The sequence below is a fragment of the Neopelma chrysocephalum genome, unplaced genomic scaffold (assembly GCF_003984885.1).
Source record: "Neopelma chrysocephalum unplaced genomic scaffold, ASM398488v2 Primary Assembly neopelma1_97390, whole genome shotgun sequence".
NCBI lineage: Eukaryota > Metazoa > Chordata > Aves > Passeriformes > Pipridae > Neopelma > Neopelma chrysocephalum.
In genome coordinates this window covers 732398-747811 of record NW_020926031.1, presented here as the reverse complement: position 1 = coordinate 747811, position 15414 = coordinate 732398, and the positions used below count along the sequence as shown (strand labels likewise).

Sequence of the window (15414 nt, the reverse complement as noted above, 5' to 3'; positions counted from 1 at the left end):
TCTGATATCCAACCTAAACCTACCTGAGGCAACTTCAGGCCATTCCCTCAGATCCTGTCACTGATCACCACAGAGAAGGGATCAGTGTCTGCCCCCCCTCTTCCCCTCATGAGGAACTTGGAGGCTGCAATGTGGTCTCCCCTCAGTCTCCTCTTCTCCAGGCTGAGAGCCTAATCTCTATAGGGATCTTCACCATTCTTTTTAATGGCCAGTCTTCACGAACGAAGATTTTGGGAAAGGTCTTTTACCTTTCCAGCCTGCGCAATGGATTTTTTAGGTGAGACACAGCATGCGCTGAACTGAGCCCACCCTTTAATCCTAAGGTTCATCTGCCGGGGCCAAGCAAGCTTGGACAATGGCAGTGAGGTCCTCAGGACGTAGGTTTGTTTAGAGTGACCTTCTCATAGATGGATGGCCTTACAGGGCTAACGGGCTCCATCTGCCCGGGGGACTGGCTGGATTCGAACCTGGGTCGCAGAGGTGAGAGTCCTGCACGCTAACCACTAGGCCACCAGGGGTCCCCTTCACCATTCACCTACTGTAAAAGAGGGGCAGCAGTGTGGAGGGGTTTAAATTATTTCAAGGCCAGTGTTGCATCACCTCAGTGAATTGCAGGAGACATTTGTTATGTATATAGGACTACAAACACGAACCAACCACACGCTTTGCAAGTATAGTTTTACCTCGGGAACGAGCCAGACCGTCACTGTGCTTCGCACACGGGTTTCCCTTCCCCCTGAGGGAGCCCCTCGACCGCCACCCATCGCATCGCCCCGCCCACCTGCGTGACCCCGCCCCTCGATGCCCCCTCGCCCCGCCCCTCGCGGTGCCCCGCTCCGCCGCTAGAGGGCGCGCTCGCGGCGTGGCGCGCTCGGGGGGGAGAAGAGGCGCGGCCTCCCCCCGCGCCGCGCGCCGCCATTGGCGGAGCCGCGCCGTCACTCACGGCGCCCGGGGGGTGGGGCCCCGCCCCCTCCTGGCGGAGCCCCGCGCGGCGTCGCCATTGGCCGAGCCGCGCTGTCAGTCACGCCGCCCGGCAGCAGGCCCCGCCCCCTCCTCCCGCGGCCCCGCGCAGCCGCTTGGGCCGGGCCGGGCCGGGCCGGGAGCGCCGGGCGGGAGCGGAGCGGGGTCGGGACCAGCCGGGATCCGCCGGGACCAGTCGTCTCCAGGACATGGAGGGCGTGCGGCAGGGCGGGGGGCCCCCCGCGGGTGGGCCGGGGTCCGGCTCGGGCTCCGCGTCCGGGTCCTTCCCGTCGCTGTTCCCGCCGGGGCTGCACGGTATCTACGGCGAGTGCCGCCGTCTCTACCCCGACCAGCCCAACCCGCTCCAGGTCACCGCCATCCTCAAGTACTGGTGAGGCGGCCTGGATGGGGCCGGGGTCTCGCGTGGAGCTGGGGGGAGCGGTGGGGCCGGCGCCTTGTGTGGGATAGGAGAGGGTTTGGGAGGAGTAGTGGGGTTGGGAGAAGCAGTGGGGCTGGGGACGTTGCAGGGAGTGAGGCCGCGGGGCTGGATAGGGTCGCAGCAAGGGGAGAGGGACCGCGAGTTGTACCCAGAGTTTGGGGTGAGATGCTCTTGTGGCCGGGATGGGATGGAGGCGTTGGGAATGCATTGAGTGCCCAGGCGGTGTGTTTGGAGGGGGGTCCTAGGGAGGATGCACTGGCAGTAGGGGGAAGGCTGTGGGGAGAGTCTCAGTGAAGACAGGAGGGTGTATTGGGGCGTCTGGGGTGATTTGAAGGGTCCATGAATGAGGGGTGGATGATGAAGGCCGTGGCTGGGCAGGTCATACAAAAGGGGAGTGTGTGTTACTCATTGGAGGATTCCCACAGAGGGTGAGGAGCTGGAGTTTCCCCTCCTGGACAGGAGCCACGAGCTCTGTATTGTATCCGGGAGCTTGGGGTTCCAGTGTGGCCGGCACCGACCGGAGTGATCCCACATTCCGGCCCCAGGCCGGACACACACCGTGCACATCCGTAAAGCCCATGGGGCAGTGCCAGCTCCTCTTGGCCTTGCATAGCCGTGTGTTATTGCAGACTGTGAATCTGCTGCTCAGTGTCTGCTGACACAGTGTCTGACACCAGAAACAGCCGTTGTTTATGTGGGAGAGTGGCATGAAGGAAGTACTCGGATGTTTAGCTATGGAGTAAGTGTCTAGCATCTAACCTCGTGTGAAGAGGAGTTCCTTTTGCTTTTTACTATCACTTTGCTGCTCAGCTGCCTCTTCTGGACCTAAGGAATCTGATAAAGTCACCCCCGAGAGTTTGCTGTACCTGACATTGACCAGTCCCTACTCCACCACTTGGAAAAACTTTAGTCAATGCTCAGCTTCTTTATTTACAGTTCATTTTAACTCTATCTGATTAGATTCCTGAGGAACAGCAGAATAACATCCTCCCCGATGCTGCTCTGACACACAAGCTATTGCTGTTGGTTTTCACAGTAGTGTTAGCCCTTATTGCTCAGGAGGGGGTTGGACTTAAACTGACACAATGGGCTGAGATGCTGCAAATCTGAGACTTCAAAATACAAATAATTTCCTGATTGTGTGCATCAGTACTTTGGTGATGGTCTGATCAGTCTGTTTTTATACCCATTTCTAATCTCAGATATTCAATCCTGAGGAGTTTCCAGTCACCTCGATTTGGGAGTCAGCACTTCTTTCCTGTCAACAGCTTAAAACAACACTGACTAGAGTGATGTAAGATTTGTGGGGGTTGAGGGAAATTTAGGTATGCATTGAAAAATGGCAGAGACCCTTGTTTGGGAAGAAACATTGCTGCTTGTTTGCTTAAGGGATTGATTAGGATTTCCCTGCAATTGGAGCTCAAACACTGGAAAAACTGCTACTGGCAGTAATGGCAGGTTGCAAGTAAGAAGTAATGTGAAGGCCTGTTTATCCTGGCACTTTCCATGTAGTGGTTCTTCCGACTGTCAACTCAGCAGCAAGAGCCAGCAGCAAAAGCCGAGAGCTTTGCTTGTAGAAACCAGAGGTGAGATTCTTACTGCTATCCTGTGCAGGAAATTCTTGTGCAAGGTGAAGCCTATGTGGACGCTGCACGTACTTTCTCTCCTTTTGTTAGGTGAAACTTGGAGCTTGGTTTTGTGAAGTCTGGTAAAATGACTTCTACCACAGCTCACTCTCTGCTAATCTGTCCTCCTCTGCCCGAGCTGCCAGCTATTAGCTGGTTTAGATTAAAAGAGGAAATTGCTGAACTAAGTTCCCTGCCTTAGGAGAAATATTGTAACACTAAATCAGCTTTTAATTATATGTATCAGTTTCTCTATGGTTAACAGAGGGGTTTTTTTTTGTTCGGGTAGCTGAAATCATAGTCCTCAGCTTGCGTGTCAGAGCAGATCCTTACTATGTAATGTTGGAGAATCTGCAGAACTCCATGCCTATTACATGGAGGAGTTTAGCCATGTGAGTTATTTAATAGAACTAGTCTTTTTTTAAATGCTGTTTGCATATCTTGGGAGAGAGTTTGTGATTCAATCTTTTTGAAGAGTTTCTGGCTGTGTTTATGAAGGCCATGTGCTGAGATGAAGTTTTTCTCTATTGATGTCCAGTGTCCACTTTTATTATAAAACATGGTTGAGTATCTTTAAGTGCAATATCTTGTTGCATAGAATTGCTGGTGAAACAAGCAAATATGTACTTTCCTTTGTGACAGGTTTTGAAATAGGCATACTTTGGGCTGGACTGTTGGTTTTTCATCACCTGTCTTGAATTTAGGCCATATACTCAAAAACCAGTGCACTGACCTGTGGTCTGCAGCCACTTGGGGATCATGGATTACTTCTGAAGGGTTGTCAAAAGGTAGCTGTGAAAAGCAGTCCTGTTGTCACGTGCTGGGAAGTGACTATGAACCACACACTAAGGACTTCTCAGGGTGAATGAATTGGGAATTTTTGAATTTTTCCCATTGTGGATCTGTTTCCTCTGCCCACTTTGCATTTCTACTTCCACAGAAACTTCAGAGCACTCTAAACATCAGTCAAAAGAAGACTCTTGGTGCAGATGCAAATCTGGGGGTTTCCCCCGAGGCTGCCCTTCTTGTTCATGAATGAGTTCCATGAATAGAGAATGTAACAAATTTGTACTGTACCTCTGGCTTTGAAGTTCAGCTCTTCCTAATAAAATCCTCCAACGCTTCCAGCTCTTTGTGTGAACCATGTACTGATATGCAGATTGTGATTCAAGGTCGAACCCTGCCACGGCAGCCGTGGGTGGGAGGATGTACCACAATAGGCATCAGCGGCGCCCAACCTTAGAGCAGTGAAACCTGCCACCGAAACTGGATGAATATCTGTGCTGACTAACCTTTGGTGAGCCTTGGGTACACTACTAGCTGTGCTCCAGGTAGCTGGCTTAAAGCTCGTGCTGGATGCTCCTGCAGTTGCAGTGGTTCTGGGATAGGTATATGGCTTGGATATGTGTTTTTCAAAATTTAGTTAGTCACCACCATTGCAGGCTTTTGCTTACCTCTCTTTCAAGCCTACCAAATTTCTCAGGGAGTAAAGGCATTCTGCTTGGGTCATCAAGCAGCATGTAAACCAGTGGATAGTAAACTCTGTCCAGGTCTGCTCTGGACAGAACAGAATTTGGCTCCCCTGAGCGGGCTGGTGCAGCATCGCTGTGGTCACCTCCTGGATAGCCCAGAGAGGTTTGGCCTTTGGAGGGAAACACAGGGCTGCTGACAGGAGTGAGAGAGAAGTGTCTGCCTCACCTGATGCAGTCTAGGCAGGACTTTCCATCTGCATCAGACCTGACAAATACATTTGAGTAGCCCTAGGGAAAAGCATGTACTCGTGGAACAGTCCCTGTCCTGAAAAAGGGCAGTGTAAGGATTTGTCTTGTGTGCTGTCCATGTCAGAATGCCTGTGTCAGCAGTGTTCCAGAATGGATCATTTGACATCTAAGGTGTTACTAAACCCAGTTTGGAAGCAGATTTTCTGATGTGGGAGGTGCTGGTTGTTTATCAGGTGGTCCCTTCATTCCAAATCCTACAAAACTGCTCTGACCACTTACTAATCTCTCACACTGGTTTGCTGGTCAGTGAATGGATCTCCCTTGCTCTGGAGTCTCCCCAGTCAGGGTGGTAATTGTGTGTGGCTGCTGCTGCTCACTGCCACTCCTTGGGAGTGAGTGATTGTCCTGACTGGAATTTCTTCCATTTGGCTACTTCCATCATGGATCCCTGGGAGCCTGAGCACTGGCCAGGGCATTGGTGCCACACTCTGAACAGAAACACCTGAATGGGTGTTTGTGGTAGAGATCCCAACCTCCACTGCAACCTTGTGCTGGCAAGAGGGAACAAGTGGGGAATGGGTGTGTCAGAGGGGACTTGTTTTTTCCTGAGTGTTTCAAACTATTGCTAGATTTTCAGAATGGGTGTTTCCCAGGTGGCTACTGAGAATCAGACTATGTTCCATCCCGGGCTCTAACTTGCATTCCCTGGGCTTGCTTACCAGTTTGCCTTTTACTCCATGAAGATGCTGCTTGTGATACGAGAAGGCTTCATAGTTCTGATATAGCCCTTACCAATGGACTTCTGTGCCATTACTGGGGGTGGGCTACTCACCCCCTCTGTCCTGCACCGGTGTCCTGGGATGCATCCTTGACTGACCTGCTGGGGAAACTGGAACTGATCTGGAGCCACCATGGTGGCCTTACGTGACTTTAGAGGGTGGAAGCTGTCCTAGGGAAAGTCACTTGTTAGGTAACGGCTCTGCTTTTTTTCCTGCAGCAGTAGGAGGGAGGCAGCACAGCTCACCTGTGGAGAGAGCCCATGGGCCTTTAATATAACAGGCTGATATACTACTTCGGACAGACTTGATAAGGTTGGGCAAAAAAAGGTGGCAGAGGATTTCAAATAGTGTGTCTCTGCACTAGGGCTGGATCCATCTGTCTAGCCACAGAGACTGCCTAATGGTGATACACGAACCCCCAGGGCTAGCAAAGGAAGCACAGGCGTGCCCTGCAACCTGCAGATGATTGTGTCAGGGTCTGAACAGACAATGCAGATGAGGGGAATTAGTGTGGTTTCAATGAAGGAGGGTCGCCTTAAATTGGATTTTCTTATTTGGATCAGTTGAGAGTTTTACTTGAAAACAAAGTGAACTGTAGTCAGGAAACAGTTAAACAGCTGCTCACACCGTTCTGTAACTGCTTGTGGTAGGTGTTTTATGACTGACAGAGTGAACTGCAAGCAAAACAGTGTGGTGTGTTCCTTCCCTCAGTGGGGAGTTGTCCTGCCTTGAACGGGCAGATGTGACAGGAGTGGCAGGAGGAGCATGCCATGCTCTCTGCTGGTACACTGGCCTCGCTTCCCTGTGCCTTGTAACAGGAAGGGTGGATGCAGGTTTTGGTGATTACTGCTTAACGTGACCTGGCTGTACTGCATTGACTTTTAAGTAATGTTATTTTAAGGAACACATCCTAGTGTTGAAGCAGGAGATGCAGTGATGCTCTTTGCTCATTCTTGATTAATGCAAGTGGTGTATTTTACAAGTTCTGATGCTAATTCTTCTGAATCAATGTTTTTCTCCTCCACTCTTTTAAATTCTTTCTCTGTGTTCAGAAGTATGGAGTACTCTCCTCAAAACTTAGCCCTTTCAAATTCTGCTTTGAGGAATAGCATCACTTTTTTGAGGTATGTGCCTCTGGACTGAATTAAGAGGTTGCAATGCAGATATAGCTATTGCTCTTTACTAGTACAGTTTTCCAATTTTCTTTGTGTTTTGTAGAAACTTTAATATGATTTTCCAGAGGTTTTTATGCCTTAACTTTTAAAACATTGTAGTATATTGCACACATGCACTTTGCCTTCCTGTGCTTGAATCATTCTGGACTTAACCCAACTTTTCTCCTCAATTATTTTTTTTTTTAGAGGTAACTAGAGCATGCTAATTTAATTTTGTCACTAGCTGTGTTTAAAACCAGGTCTTTGTACAACCTCTTGTAGCACCTGTGGAGACCTACTATTTGTCTTGAATAAACTAACTTACCTAGGAATCTTTCTGTTTTTAATGCAGGTTGGGAGGACCTGACCCTCTGGACTATGTTAGCATGTACAGAAACCTGGGAAATCCAGCGCTGAATGTTCCTGAGCACTGGCACTACGTCAGCTTTGGGTTAAGTGACTTGTATGGAGACAACAGGGTACATGAGTAAGTGCCATTCAAGTTCTGTAGCTGCATGTTGTGTTTTGTGTTGCATTTTGGGGCCATGTAGGTAAAACCCTGTCCTGCTGTTCATATTATTTGAACAGCTGGTTTTCTGCTGAGAATAGCCCAGCCCTGGTCTCACAAAGGATGAGGTTTGCCTGTTCTTGTATGTAGAAGAATTTCTGTGTTCCCTTCTGCAGGCTTTGAATGCAATATATTTCTTTTCAGTGTTAAATCGAGTGGTTTTTTGTTAGGGTTTTTTTTTTTATTTCTTTTAACTGGTCGGGAAATTTTCTTTTAACTGTCTGTCTTGTTGTGTTTTTCACTCTTGGTAGTCTGTTATGGTCATACGCCTAAATCCTGACCCCTCCCTGTGCATGTTAAATGCCTTCCTCTGGAAAACTGCTGTAAGGGCATTTTTGCTATTGCTGGCGCAGCAGTGTTACTGTCAGCAGGCTGCCACCCCAGTGGCTGCTGTAGAAAGTGCCAATTTGTGTATTAGAAGCCTAAAATTCTAATTATTTGAGTGTCTTTACTCCAGTAATTAAATTATTATCTTAGCTTCTTGATATGGATGGTTTCTAGCAGACATTTTGTTTTAGACCAAGCAGGCAGCGTGAGCTAATCTTACCCTTGTCTTTCTTTAATTGACCTTGCTTCTTAACTCCAGTTAAAGTGAGTAGCAGTAGCTAAGCAGACATGATCTCAGGGCTGTGAACATGGCCTTTTATCCAGCCAGAAATGCCACAAGGTTTCTGCTGTTGCTGTTTATTGAAACTTTCTATGCATTGTTTCATAGTTGCAGGGTAAATGTCCTTGATGAATGTTGCAGCAAAGGCCCCAGTTTGCTCACCCAAGCTTTCCTCCTTCTCTTTGTCTTGGTTAAGATTCAGCCACCAGTTTTTTTCACCCAAATGCTTCTCTTGCAACAGCAGCAGTCAGACAGTTTCTTTAACCTTACCCATGTCCTCAAGGCAGTTTCTCCTGTTTTGTTTTTCCTCCTTGTGTTTGTGATTACAGAACTGTTTTTCAGAAGACAAGTCTCTTAAGACTGGAGTTTATACAGGACCCTAGTGTCACAGAGATGTGCCTGGGACATTTAACCAACACGTCTAACAACTAACTCCAGTCATTAGTAGCAGGGGCAGAGGAAAAGTAGGGCAAATGAAAGAAATGAAGTTAAAGGCTTCCTTCCCTTGCTTCTACAAGAGACCCTAGCATGGACATGGAGGCCTTCACATGGTGCCTTTGTTCTCAGGTTGTGATATTTCGTCTATGCCACTGAAAATCTGAGGTTGCCAAGATTAGATGACCTGTGTTTGCCCACCTTGTTTTGATGGGACTAATTTTGTAGAGAGTAGAGCTGTGCTGACTTCTTTTCTTTGATGACTTGTCAACCTGAGTTTTTCCCATAATGAGACTGTTCTCTTTGCTCAGACTCTTTTCTGATGGTTTTGGGTGAGAGCAGGGAGGGGACATGAGGGTCTCAGCTGAAGACATGAAAGGTGTTATGTTTTTATGAATGAAGATGCAAATTCTGTAAAGACACAACTTCATTTGTCCTGGTACATGCTCTCTGACTTCTCACTCCCAAAACCTGTTGTGCTTCTGTAGTGGAAAACTTGGGGGTGGAGGATTGCAAGTGTCACACAGGTGGAATGTCACAACTTTACATCACTTCCTGGCATGAGACCTCCTAACTCTTCATACTGTCATATGGTTGGTCTGGAAATTTGGATTGAGGTAGTGGGACATGCCTTTTGCTGGTTGCAGGGCACAGGAATTAAACTCCCATGTCTAGACACAAGCTGCAGGTGATTTCCAAGGCTTGCTGAGTGAAGCAGGAGGAAAGCCTCTGCCATGCTCTGGGAGGTCTGAAGTCCCTGACTGCCCTGCCTGGATGTGATCCTGGGCAGAGGCTTAAGGGAGCTGGTGTGCCTTGGCTGCCCCTGGCACCACACTGCCAGAGGCTGCTGCAGCTGGGCACTGCATGCAAATAGTAAGCCATCGTTGCTGTGCTGCTTTTGGGATACTGGCTGCAACCTCTTCAGCACAGGCCTGCTCAGATCCGTCAAAGTGATCTCTGTGCCCTGAGTGCATGCATATGTTTCCCTTCTCTCTGTGGGGCTGGAACAGTCTTCCTGGCTCCAGAGCACTGTGCTCCTGTGTCATTTGCCCTGCGATGTTAGGCTGCCTGCAGCCACCTTTAATTTGGCCTCATTCTTGGGGCTACAAAACTTAATACTACTTATGCTGTCAAGTGGGTAGGTTCTGCTTTTGTGTCCAAAAGTCTTAATATACAATTATGCATGTGGTAGACCTGTCAAGACCTACACATCTCCTAAACACTGAAGCTGAAGTTATCACCGGCTAGGTGAGCACTGTAGACTGCCCGAGAGACGATTTTCAAAGGAGCTGAGCACTCGCCAGCAATTCTCACTCCCAAGAGGAATTGCTGTTTGCCAACTACTCTTGAAATGCGATGGCAATGGGAACTGCACTTCACCAGACCAGACCTGGGTGCACACTGCAGGAATGTGATGGATTTCCTATGCACTCAGGAAGCTCTTGTTCTCCAACAGGGAATTTAATAAAGCTTTTGTTTAAGAAAATGGGTATCAGTCTCTTTGTTGCTTGAAGGGCTTTGGGGTTCTACTGTCCCAGCTAAAACCTGCTTCAGAATGGTTGGCAGGAGCATAGGGTGACAGGGGAGTTGTTTAAATCTTTGCCATATTTCCTTTAAAGCTGGTGTGGCACTGAACACTGCTCATCTGCCCTGGCCCCTGGAGATAGGAGTGAGTTTGTGGGTTTTTTGGTTTCCCAGCTCTCTCTGCAAAGACTGGAGAGATGGATCTGCTTGTGACAGTCAGCAAGGTTCCTACAATAGGGATGTGCTTCCATAACCTTGCTGTCCTTCATCCTTTAGAAAGGGAAGAATAGTACACTGACAAAGGTCTTTTTAATTATCCAGCTTGACTTTGGGTAATGCATAGCTTATTTCTTGTGGGCCTCCTCTGGTAATACAGTACAATCTAGAACAATTGTAATGCAGTATTAAATGAAAAGGACTTTTTAATTTTGTTGGGTGAACTAACACTGAATTAGAGGCCCCTGTATTTTTATTTATAATGAAATAGCAAACAGATGTAGCAAATAATGTGAAAATGTTGACTTTAATTTATATTTTTTAATAAGAACCTGAAAAGTCTGAAGTGGAGCTCTCCCTGTGCCTCCTTGTTGACAGATTTATTTTCAGTTAAAGCAGCACTGTTTCCTGCTCTGCTTAAATATCAGCTATGCTCTGCTTACAGAACTGGTCTGGCTTTAAGAATCCACAGAATAACATGGAAGAAATCTAAGAATTTCAAACAGGGAAACCTTTTTCATTTAAAACCCTCAGTGTTTCATGGTATAATTGCAACCATGACACCAGCTGTGCTGGGCTGATAGCTCTAAAAATCCTGAATCATGACGTCATGACAGCATTAGGGAACCACAGGCCTTTCGGTGGGATTTCATGCCAAGCTGCTTGCATGGAAATAAGTCTCTCCAGTTGAGCATGTTGCACAACTTGAATGGCAGCAGAAATCCTTCCAGGATGCTTTTGCAAGTTATACTCCATTTTTAGCTTTTTTTTATCTCCTTTCAAATCAAAACAAATGTGTAACTTCTTGAATCTATACAGCAGGGTTAAAGTAGAGCCTTTTATCAGACTGTTCTTGCTTTCTGAGGAGATTCTGCACTGCAGTGGCGAGTGTGTGTGCAGCGTGTCAGCGGGCAGGGACCATCTGGCCGGTTCCGTTGCAGGAGAGGAGATGACGGGTCCTGTGCCCCTCTGCACCCCTTGCCAGCAGCAACGCTCACAGCAATGGCAGCAGTAGGGAATGTGTCCCTGTGCATCTGCACAAAGCACTGGGCCTCAGCTGGCAACTGCAGATTCGTGCTCCGATGCCAGGCCGTCGGCAAAAAACACACACATTTATTTCAGTGCCAGGTGCATCAGAAAAAATCCCAAAGTGTGCAGCCCAAATCACACAGGTTTCATAACTTTAAACAACTTTCTAATTACAGATTTAAGGATTACCTCACCTGTTCCACCCCATTTTCCACCCACCGTCCGCCCCCCTTGAATTGCTTCGAAGGTCGTAAAGCAACCCTTGATGCCGGGCATTAATGTCTTTCTTGCTATGTTCTTCTCTTGACTCCTTGGTTCTGGCACGGTTTCCTGCCTTCTGGAACTGGTTCAAGGCCTAAACCCAGTCCCGTGGACCTGTTTTATCATCTTTCTCGCTATCTGTTTCCTCAGAGGTGCAAGCAACCGTCTCTGTTTTTATCAAAATTCTTGCCTGTAAAAAATCTTCACAAGAAATTATAAACTATGCACTTGCCCTTGAGAACTTCCAACCTTACTAAAATACATGGGTTTTATGGCTAGCACTCTCCTTCTAAAATGCTTAGTCTAAAATACATAAATTCTATGGCTAACAATTTCTAAAAAAGTACTTAATTTTACAGCTCCACATGGAGAACAGGTGCTTGAGGAAGGCAGCATCAGCAGGCTTAGCTGGAATCTGACTCCATCAGTGGCAACATCAGCTTCAGCTACTGCTGAATGCCATCTTTGCATTGGTCTTCACTGACAAGACCAGCCTTCAGGAATCTCTGGCCTAGGAGACCAGGACAAAGGAATGTTGGAAGGAAGACTTTGTCTTGGTCAAGGAGGATTGGGTTATAGAACACCAAGGAAAACTTAACATCCACAATCCATGGGCCCTGATGGGATGCATCCACGAGTGCTGAGAGAGCTGGTGGACAGCATAACTAGGCCATTCACGATTGTCTTTGAAAGGTTGTGGAGGTCGGGAGAGGTGCCTGAAGACGGGACACCAAGCCTGACAGAGTTCAAAAAGTGCTTGGATAATACTCTCAGGCACATGGTGTGACTCTTGGGGGTGGATGGTCCTGTGCAGGGCCAGGAGCTGGACTCAGTGATCCTTGTGGGTTCCTTCCAAGTCAGCATATTCTGTGATTCTCTGATTCTGTGATACCCCAGAGTGCTGTGCAGCCCTTCAGAAGGGCCTCAACAGGTTGGAGGGATGGGCAGAGAAGAACTGTCTGAAATTCAACGAAGGCAAATGCAGGATCCTTCAACTGGGGAGGAATAACCCCAGACACCAGCATAGGTTGGGGGCTGACCTGTTGGAATTTAGCTCTGCAGGGAAGGACCTGGGGGTCCTGGTAGACAACAAGCTGTGCGTGAGCCAGCAGCGTGTCCTTGTGGTCAAGAAGGCCAATGGTATCCTGGAGTACATTAGGAAGAGCATTGCCAGCAGGTCAAGGGAGGTGATCCTGCCCCTCTACTCTGCCCTAGTGAGTCCCAGTGTGAAGTACTGTGTCCAGTTCTGTCCTCCTCAGTACAAGAGAGACATGGAGTGAGTCCATGTGGATGATTAAGGAACTGGAGCATCTCTCTTATGAGGAAAGGCTGAGAGAACTGGGCCTGTTCAGCCCGGAGAAGAAATGTCTGAGAGGGGACCTCATCATTGTCTAAGTGTCTGAAGGGAGGATGTCAAAAGGATGGTGCCAGACTTTTCTCAGTGGTGCCAAGCAGTAGGACAAGAGGCAATGGGCAGAAACTGATGCACAGGAAGTTCCACCTGAATATGAGGAAGAATTCATATTCAACTTACTGTGCAGGTGACCAAGCACTGGAACAGATTGCCCAGAGAAGATGTGGAGTTTCCCTCACTGGAGATATTCAAGAACCGTCTGGCTGCAGTTCTGTACCATGTGCTCTAGGATGACCCTGCTTGAGCAGGAGATTGGACCAGATGACCCACTGTGGTCTCTTCCAACCTTACCCATTCTGTGATACTGCAGTGCCAGGATGTGTTCCAGCCCTGGATTGTGCTGACACAGGGGTTTGTAGGGTTGTCCAGGGAGCTAAGAAGGGATGTGCATTTTTATCAGGCTGACTTCTGTCTCCAGTTTGCTCTAAGGCCAAGCCTGAATCTTCACTTAACTGTTTTGTAGTTCCAGTGCTCACCCTTTTTGTTAACAATTTAAAGAAGTACATGGACAATGAAAACCCTGATGTGATAGAATTCCTGAACACCTTCAGTAGTCTTATTTGTATTAAAATTGCAGGGTTGTAATTCAGAGCTACAATAGAAAGCGAAGCTTAAGTTATGGCTAGGTTAAGAGATAAGATTTTTATTTATGGCCTTCCCACATCCTAAGAAGCAACAGATCAGCTGTGTTTTGATGTTTACTACACCATCCTCAGACTGACAAGTGTGGTGGGGTTTTGGTTTTGTTTTTTTTCCATGGTGGCTGGCCAGGAGCTGAAGTGCAGCATCTCATTTGCATAAACCCAAAGAGATTACAGCTGCCTTCATCTCTATTACAGATGCAGGGTACCACCTGCTGAGACAACAGGTTCCAACTTGCTGTGGTCCTTTTGATTTGTGCTGCTTACCATTTGGATCAGGAGGGAGCGGTGCATGCCGGGATAACGTGTTGTCTCTGTGGGTGGTGCCTCCCTATTAAAGGTGAGGGTAAGCATGAGCCTTTCAAGATCTCCAGTCCAGCTTGTGTTCTGCTTGCTTGTATAGATCCTCTGAATGACCTTAACTTGTAAAAGGTCAAGGATGCTTGTTAGAGCTGGGTGGAAGAAAAAGGAGCGCAAAACTGGATCAGGTAACAAATGCAAGACTTGCAGAGGGGTGGATGTTTTCTGGAAGGCTTTTTCTGAGTATAAAAGGAGTTTGAAAAGAGTATTTAGAAAATAGCCTGAAAGTTGGAACGAGTGCTCTCTTTCTTTTGAGTGCGTGCTGGCTTCTCCTTTGAACCTGCATGAATATAGGACAGAGTGGTGCTGACAGCTGTCACTTTAGTGGCCTCTTAGTTCTGTAGCCTTTCATAAATTTAAAAGCTCACTGCCCTCAGCTTGCCAGCCTTTAGCCTTAAATTTTGCTATTTAATGGGTCCCTAAGTGATTTATAAACCATATGCCTAAAGAACTGCTGAAATATTACACCAAACTCCCAAGTGACAGTAAGTGCATTAAAAATGGTGAAGACTGACTCTGGCCCTCTTTGTTTTCATGAAAATGGGATAAAATAGGGGGCCTTTTGGAAGACAGTAAGTTAGAGAGAGGTGGTGTTTGTTGTGGATCCATATTTCAGATAAGATTTTTAGAGTTCAGTATGTCTACCTTGAGAGATTAAAGATCAAATCACTTTAGTTTGGGAGTTGAGCCTGGAATTCAAAGAAAATAGTTTAAAAGTCAAGGTTTTCTTCCATTTTTCGTGGTGTCCAGTTGCTTTCAAGTGTAGTGTTGAAGCATATTTCACACAGAGGAACCCGAGGACTTTCTTAAATAATTGCACAGATGTGTAAACCCTTCCTTATTCATCCTGGTTTTGTTTTCTAGGCTGTTAGCTCTGAAGTTAAAGGACATCTGCTGTGTCAGAGATGGCTGTGTGGTAGCTACTTCAGCACATGGAACAGGGAAATAAGGTTGAGTGCTGGGGACATATCCTCAAATTGAAGATCAGAAAACAGTGGTTCTGTTCCTGAGTCAGACTTTGTGACGCTGATGATGCGATGGGTTGTTTGTAAAGGTTTACAGTCACCCTGAAAGGCTTCTTCCAGGTCTCCATAACTTCCTGCTTTGTGTTGCCTTGGCTTCATCTGGGGGAACTGAAGCCAGTGTACTGAAGAAATGTTTCTTTTTCATACAGTTGCTGGAGGTGAAGCATCTGCCCCAGCTAAAGGGAATAACATGGATGAGGATATTAGTGAGCATCAGTTTAGGAAAGAGGTACAAGAGCTGGGACTTGGAGGAGAGAGAGTCCCAGGTGGGGACCATACTCTGGGCTTCCTTTTTCTTCCTAGGTCTTGTTTATCTATCAAAGACTGACCACAAATGTAATGCTTATTTTTCCGTTTGGTCTTTTGTCTGAGGCAGAGGGAAGGAGAAGATTCATGGCAGAGTGGGAAGGAAGAGGCAATGGAATTAGGGAGTTCTGTGACAAAAAAAGCTATTTTATTTTAATGATAGCTTATTTGAGAATCTGTCAGAGCTGGAATGAGTAGTTTAGCTGCATGGGGGGACAAGATCTGTTTTTTAGTGGATTTGTCTTGTTGATGCTGAAAAGTCAGAGAAGAAACTCTCTAGACTCGTTTTGAGTATAGAAAGCCAAAAAGCACACACAGTTATTGCAGTGCCGGGTCCATCAGAAAAAATC

At 47.2% G+C, this 15414-nt stretch overlaps 1 protein-coding gene across 2 annotated transcripts in view; it reads left to right on the top strand.

The window, feature by feature from the left end:
* Positions 1-1133: 1133 nt before the first annotated feature.
* SUFU (SUFU negative regulator of hedgehog signaling) overlaps positions 1134-15414 on the top strand; it is a 97892-nt gene continuing 83611 nt past the window's right edge. The window contains exons 1-2 of one of the 2 annotated variants that reach the window (XM_027672470.1): positions 1134-1351; positions 7031-7165. In XM_027672470.1, coding sequence (XP_027528271.1) covers positions 1170-1351; positions 7031-7165 — 317 coding nt within the window. In that variant the 5' untranslated portion in view covers positions 1134-1169. The remainder of the gene's footprint in view (positions 1352-7030; positions 7166-15414) is intronic. The other variant, XM_027672471.1, reaches the window with a different exon arrangement.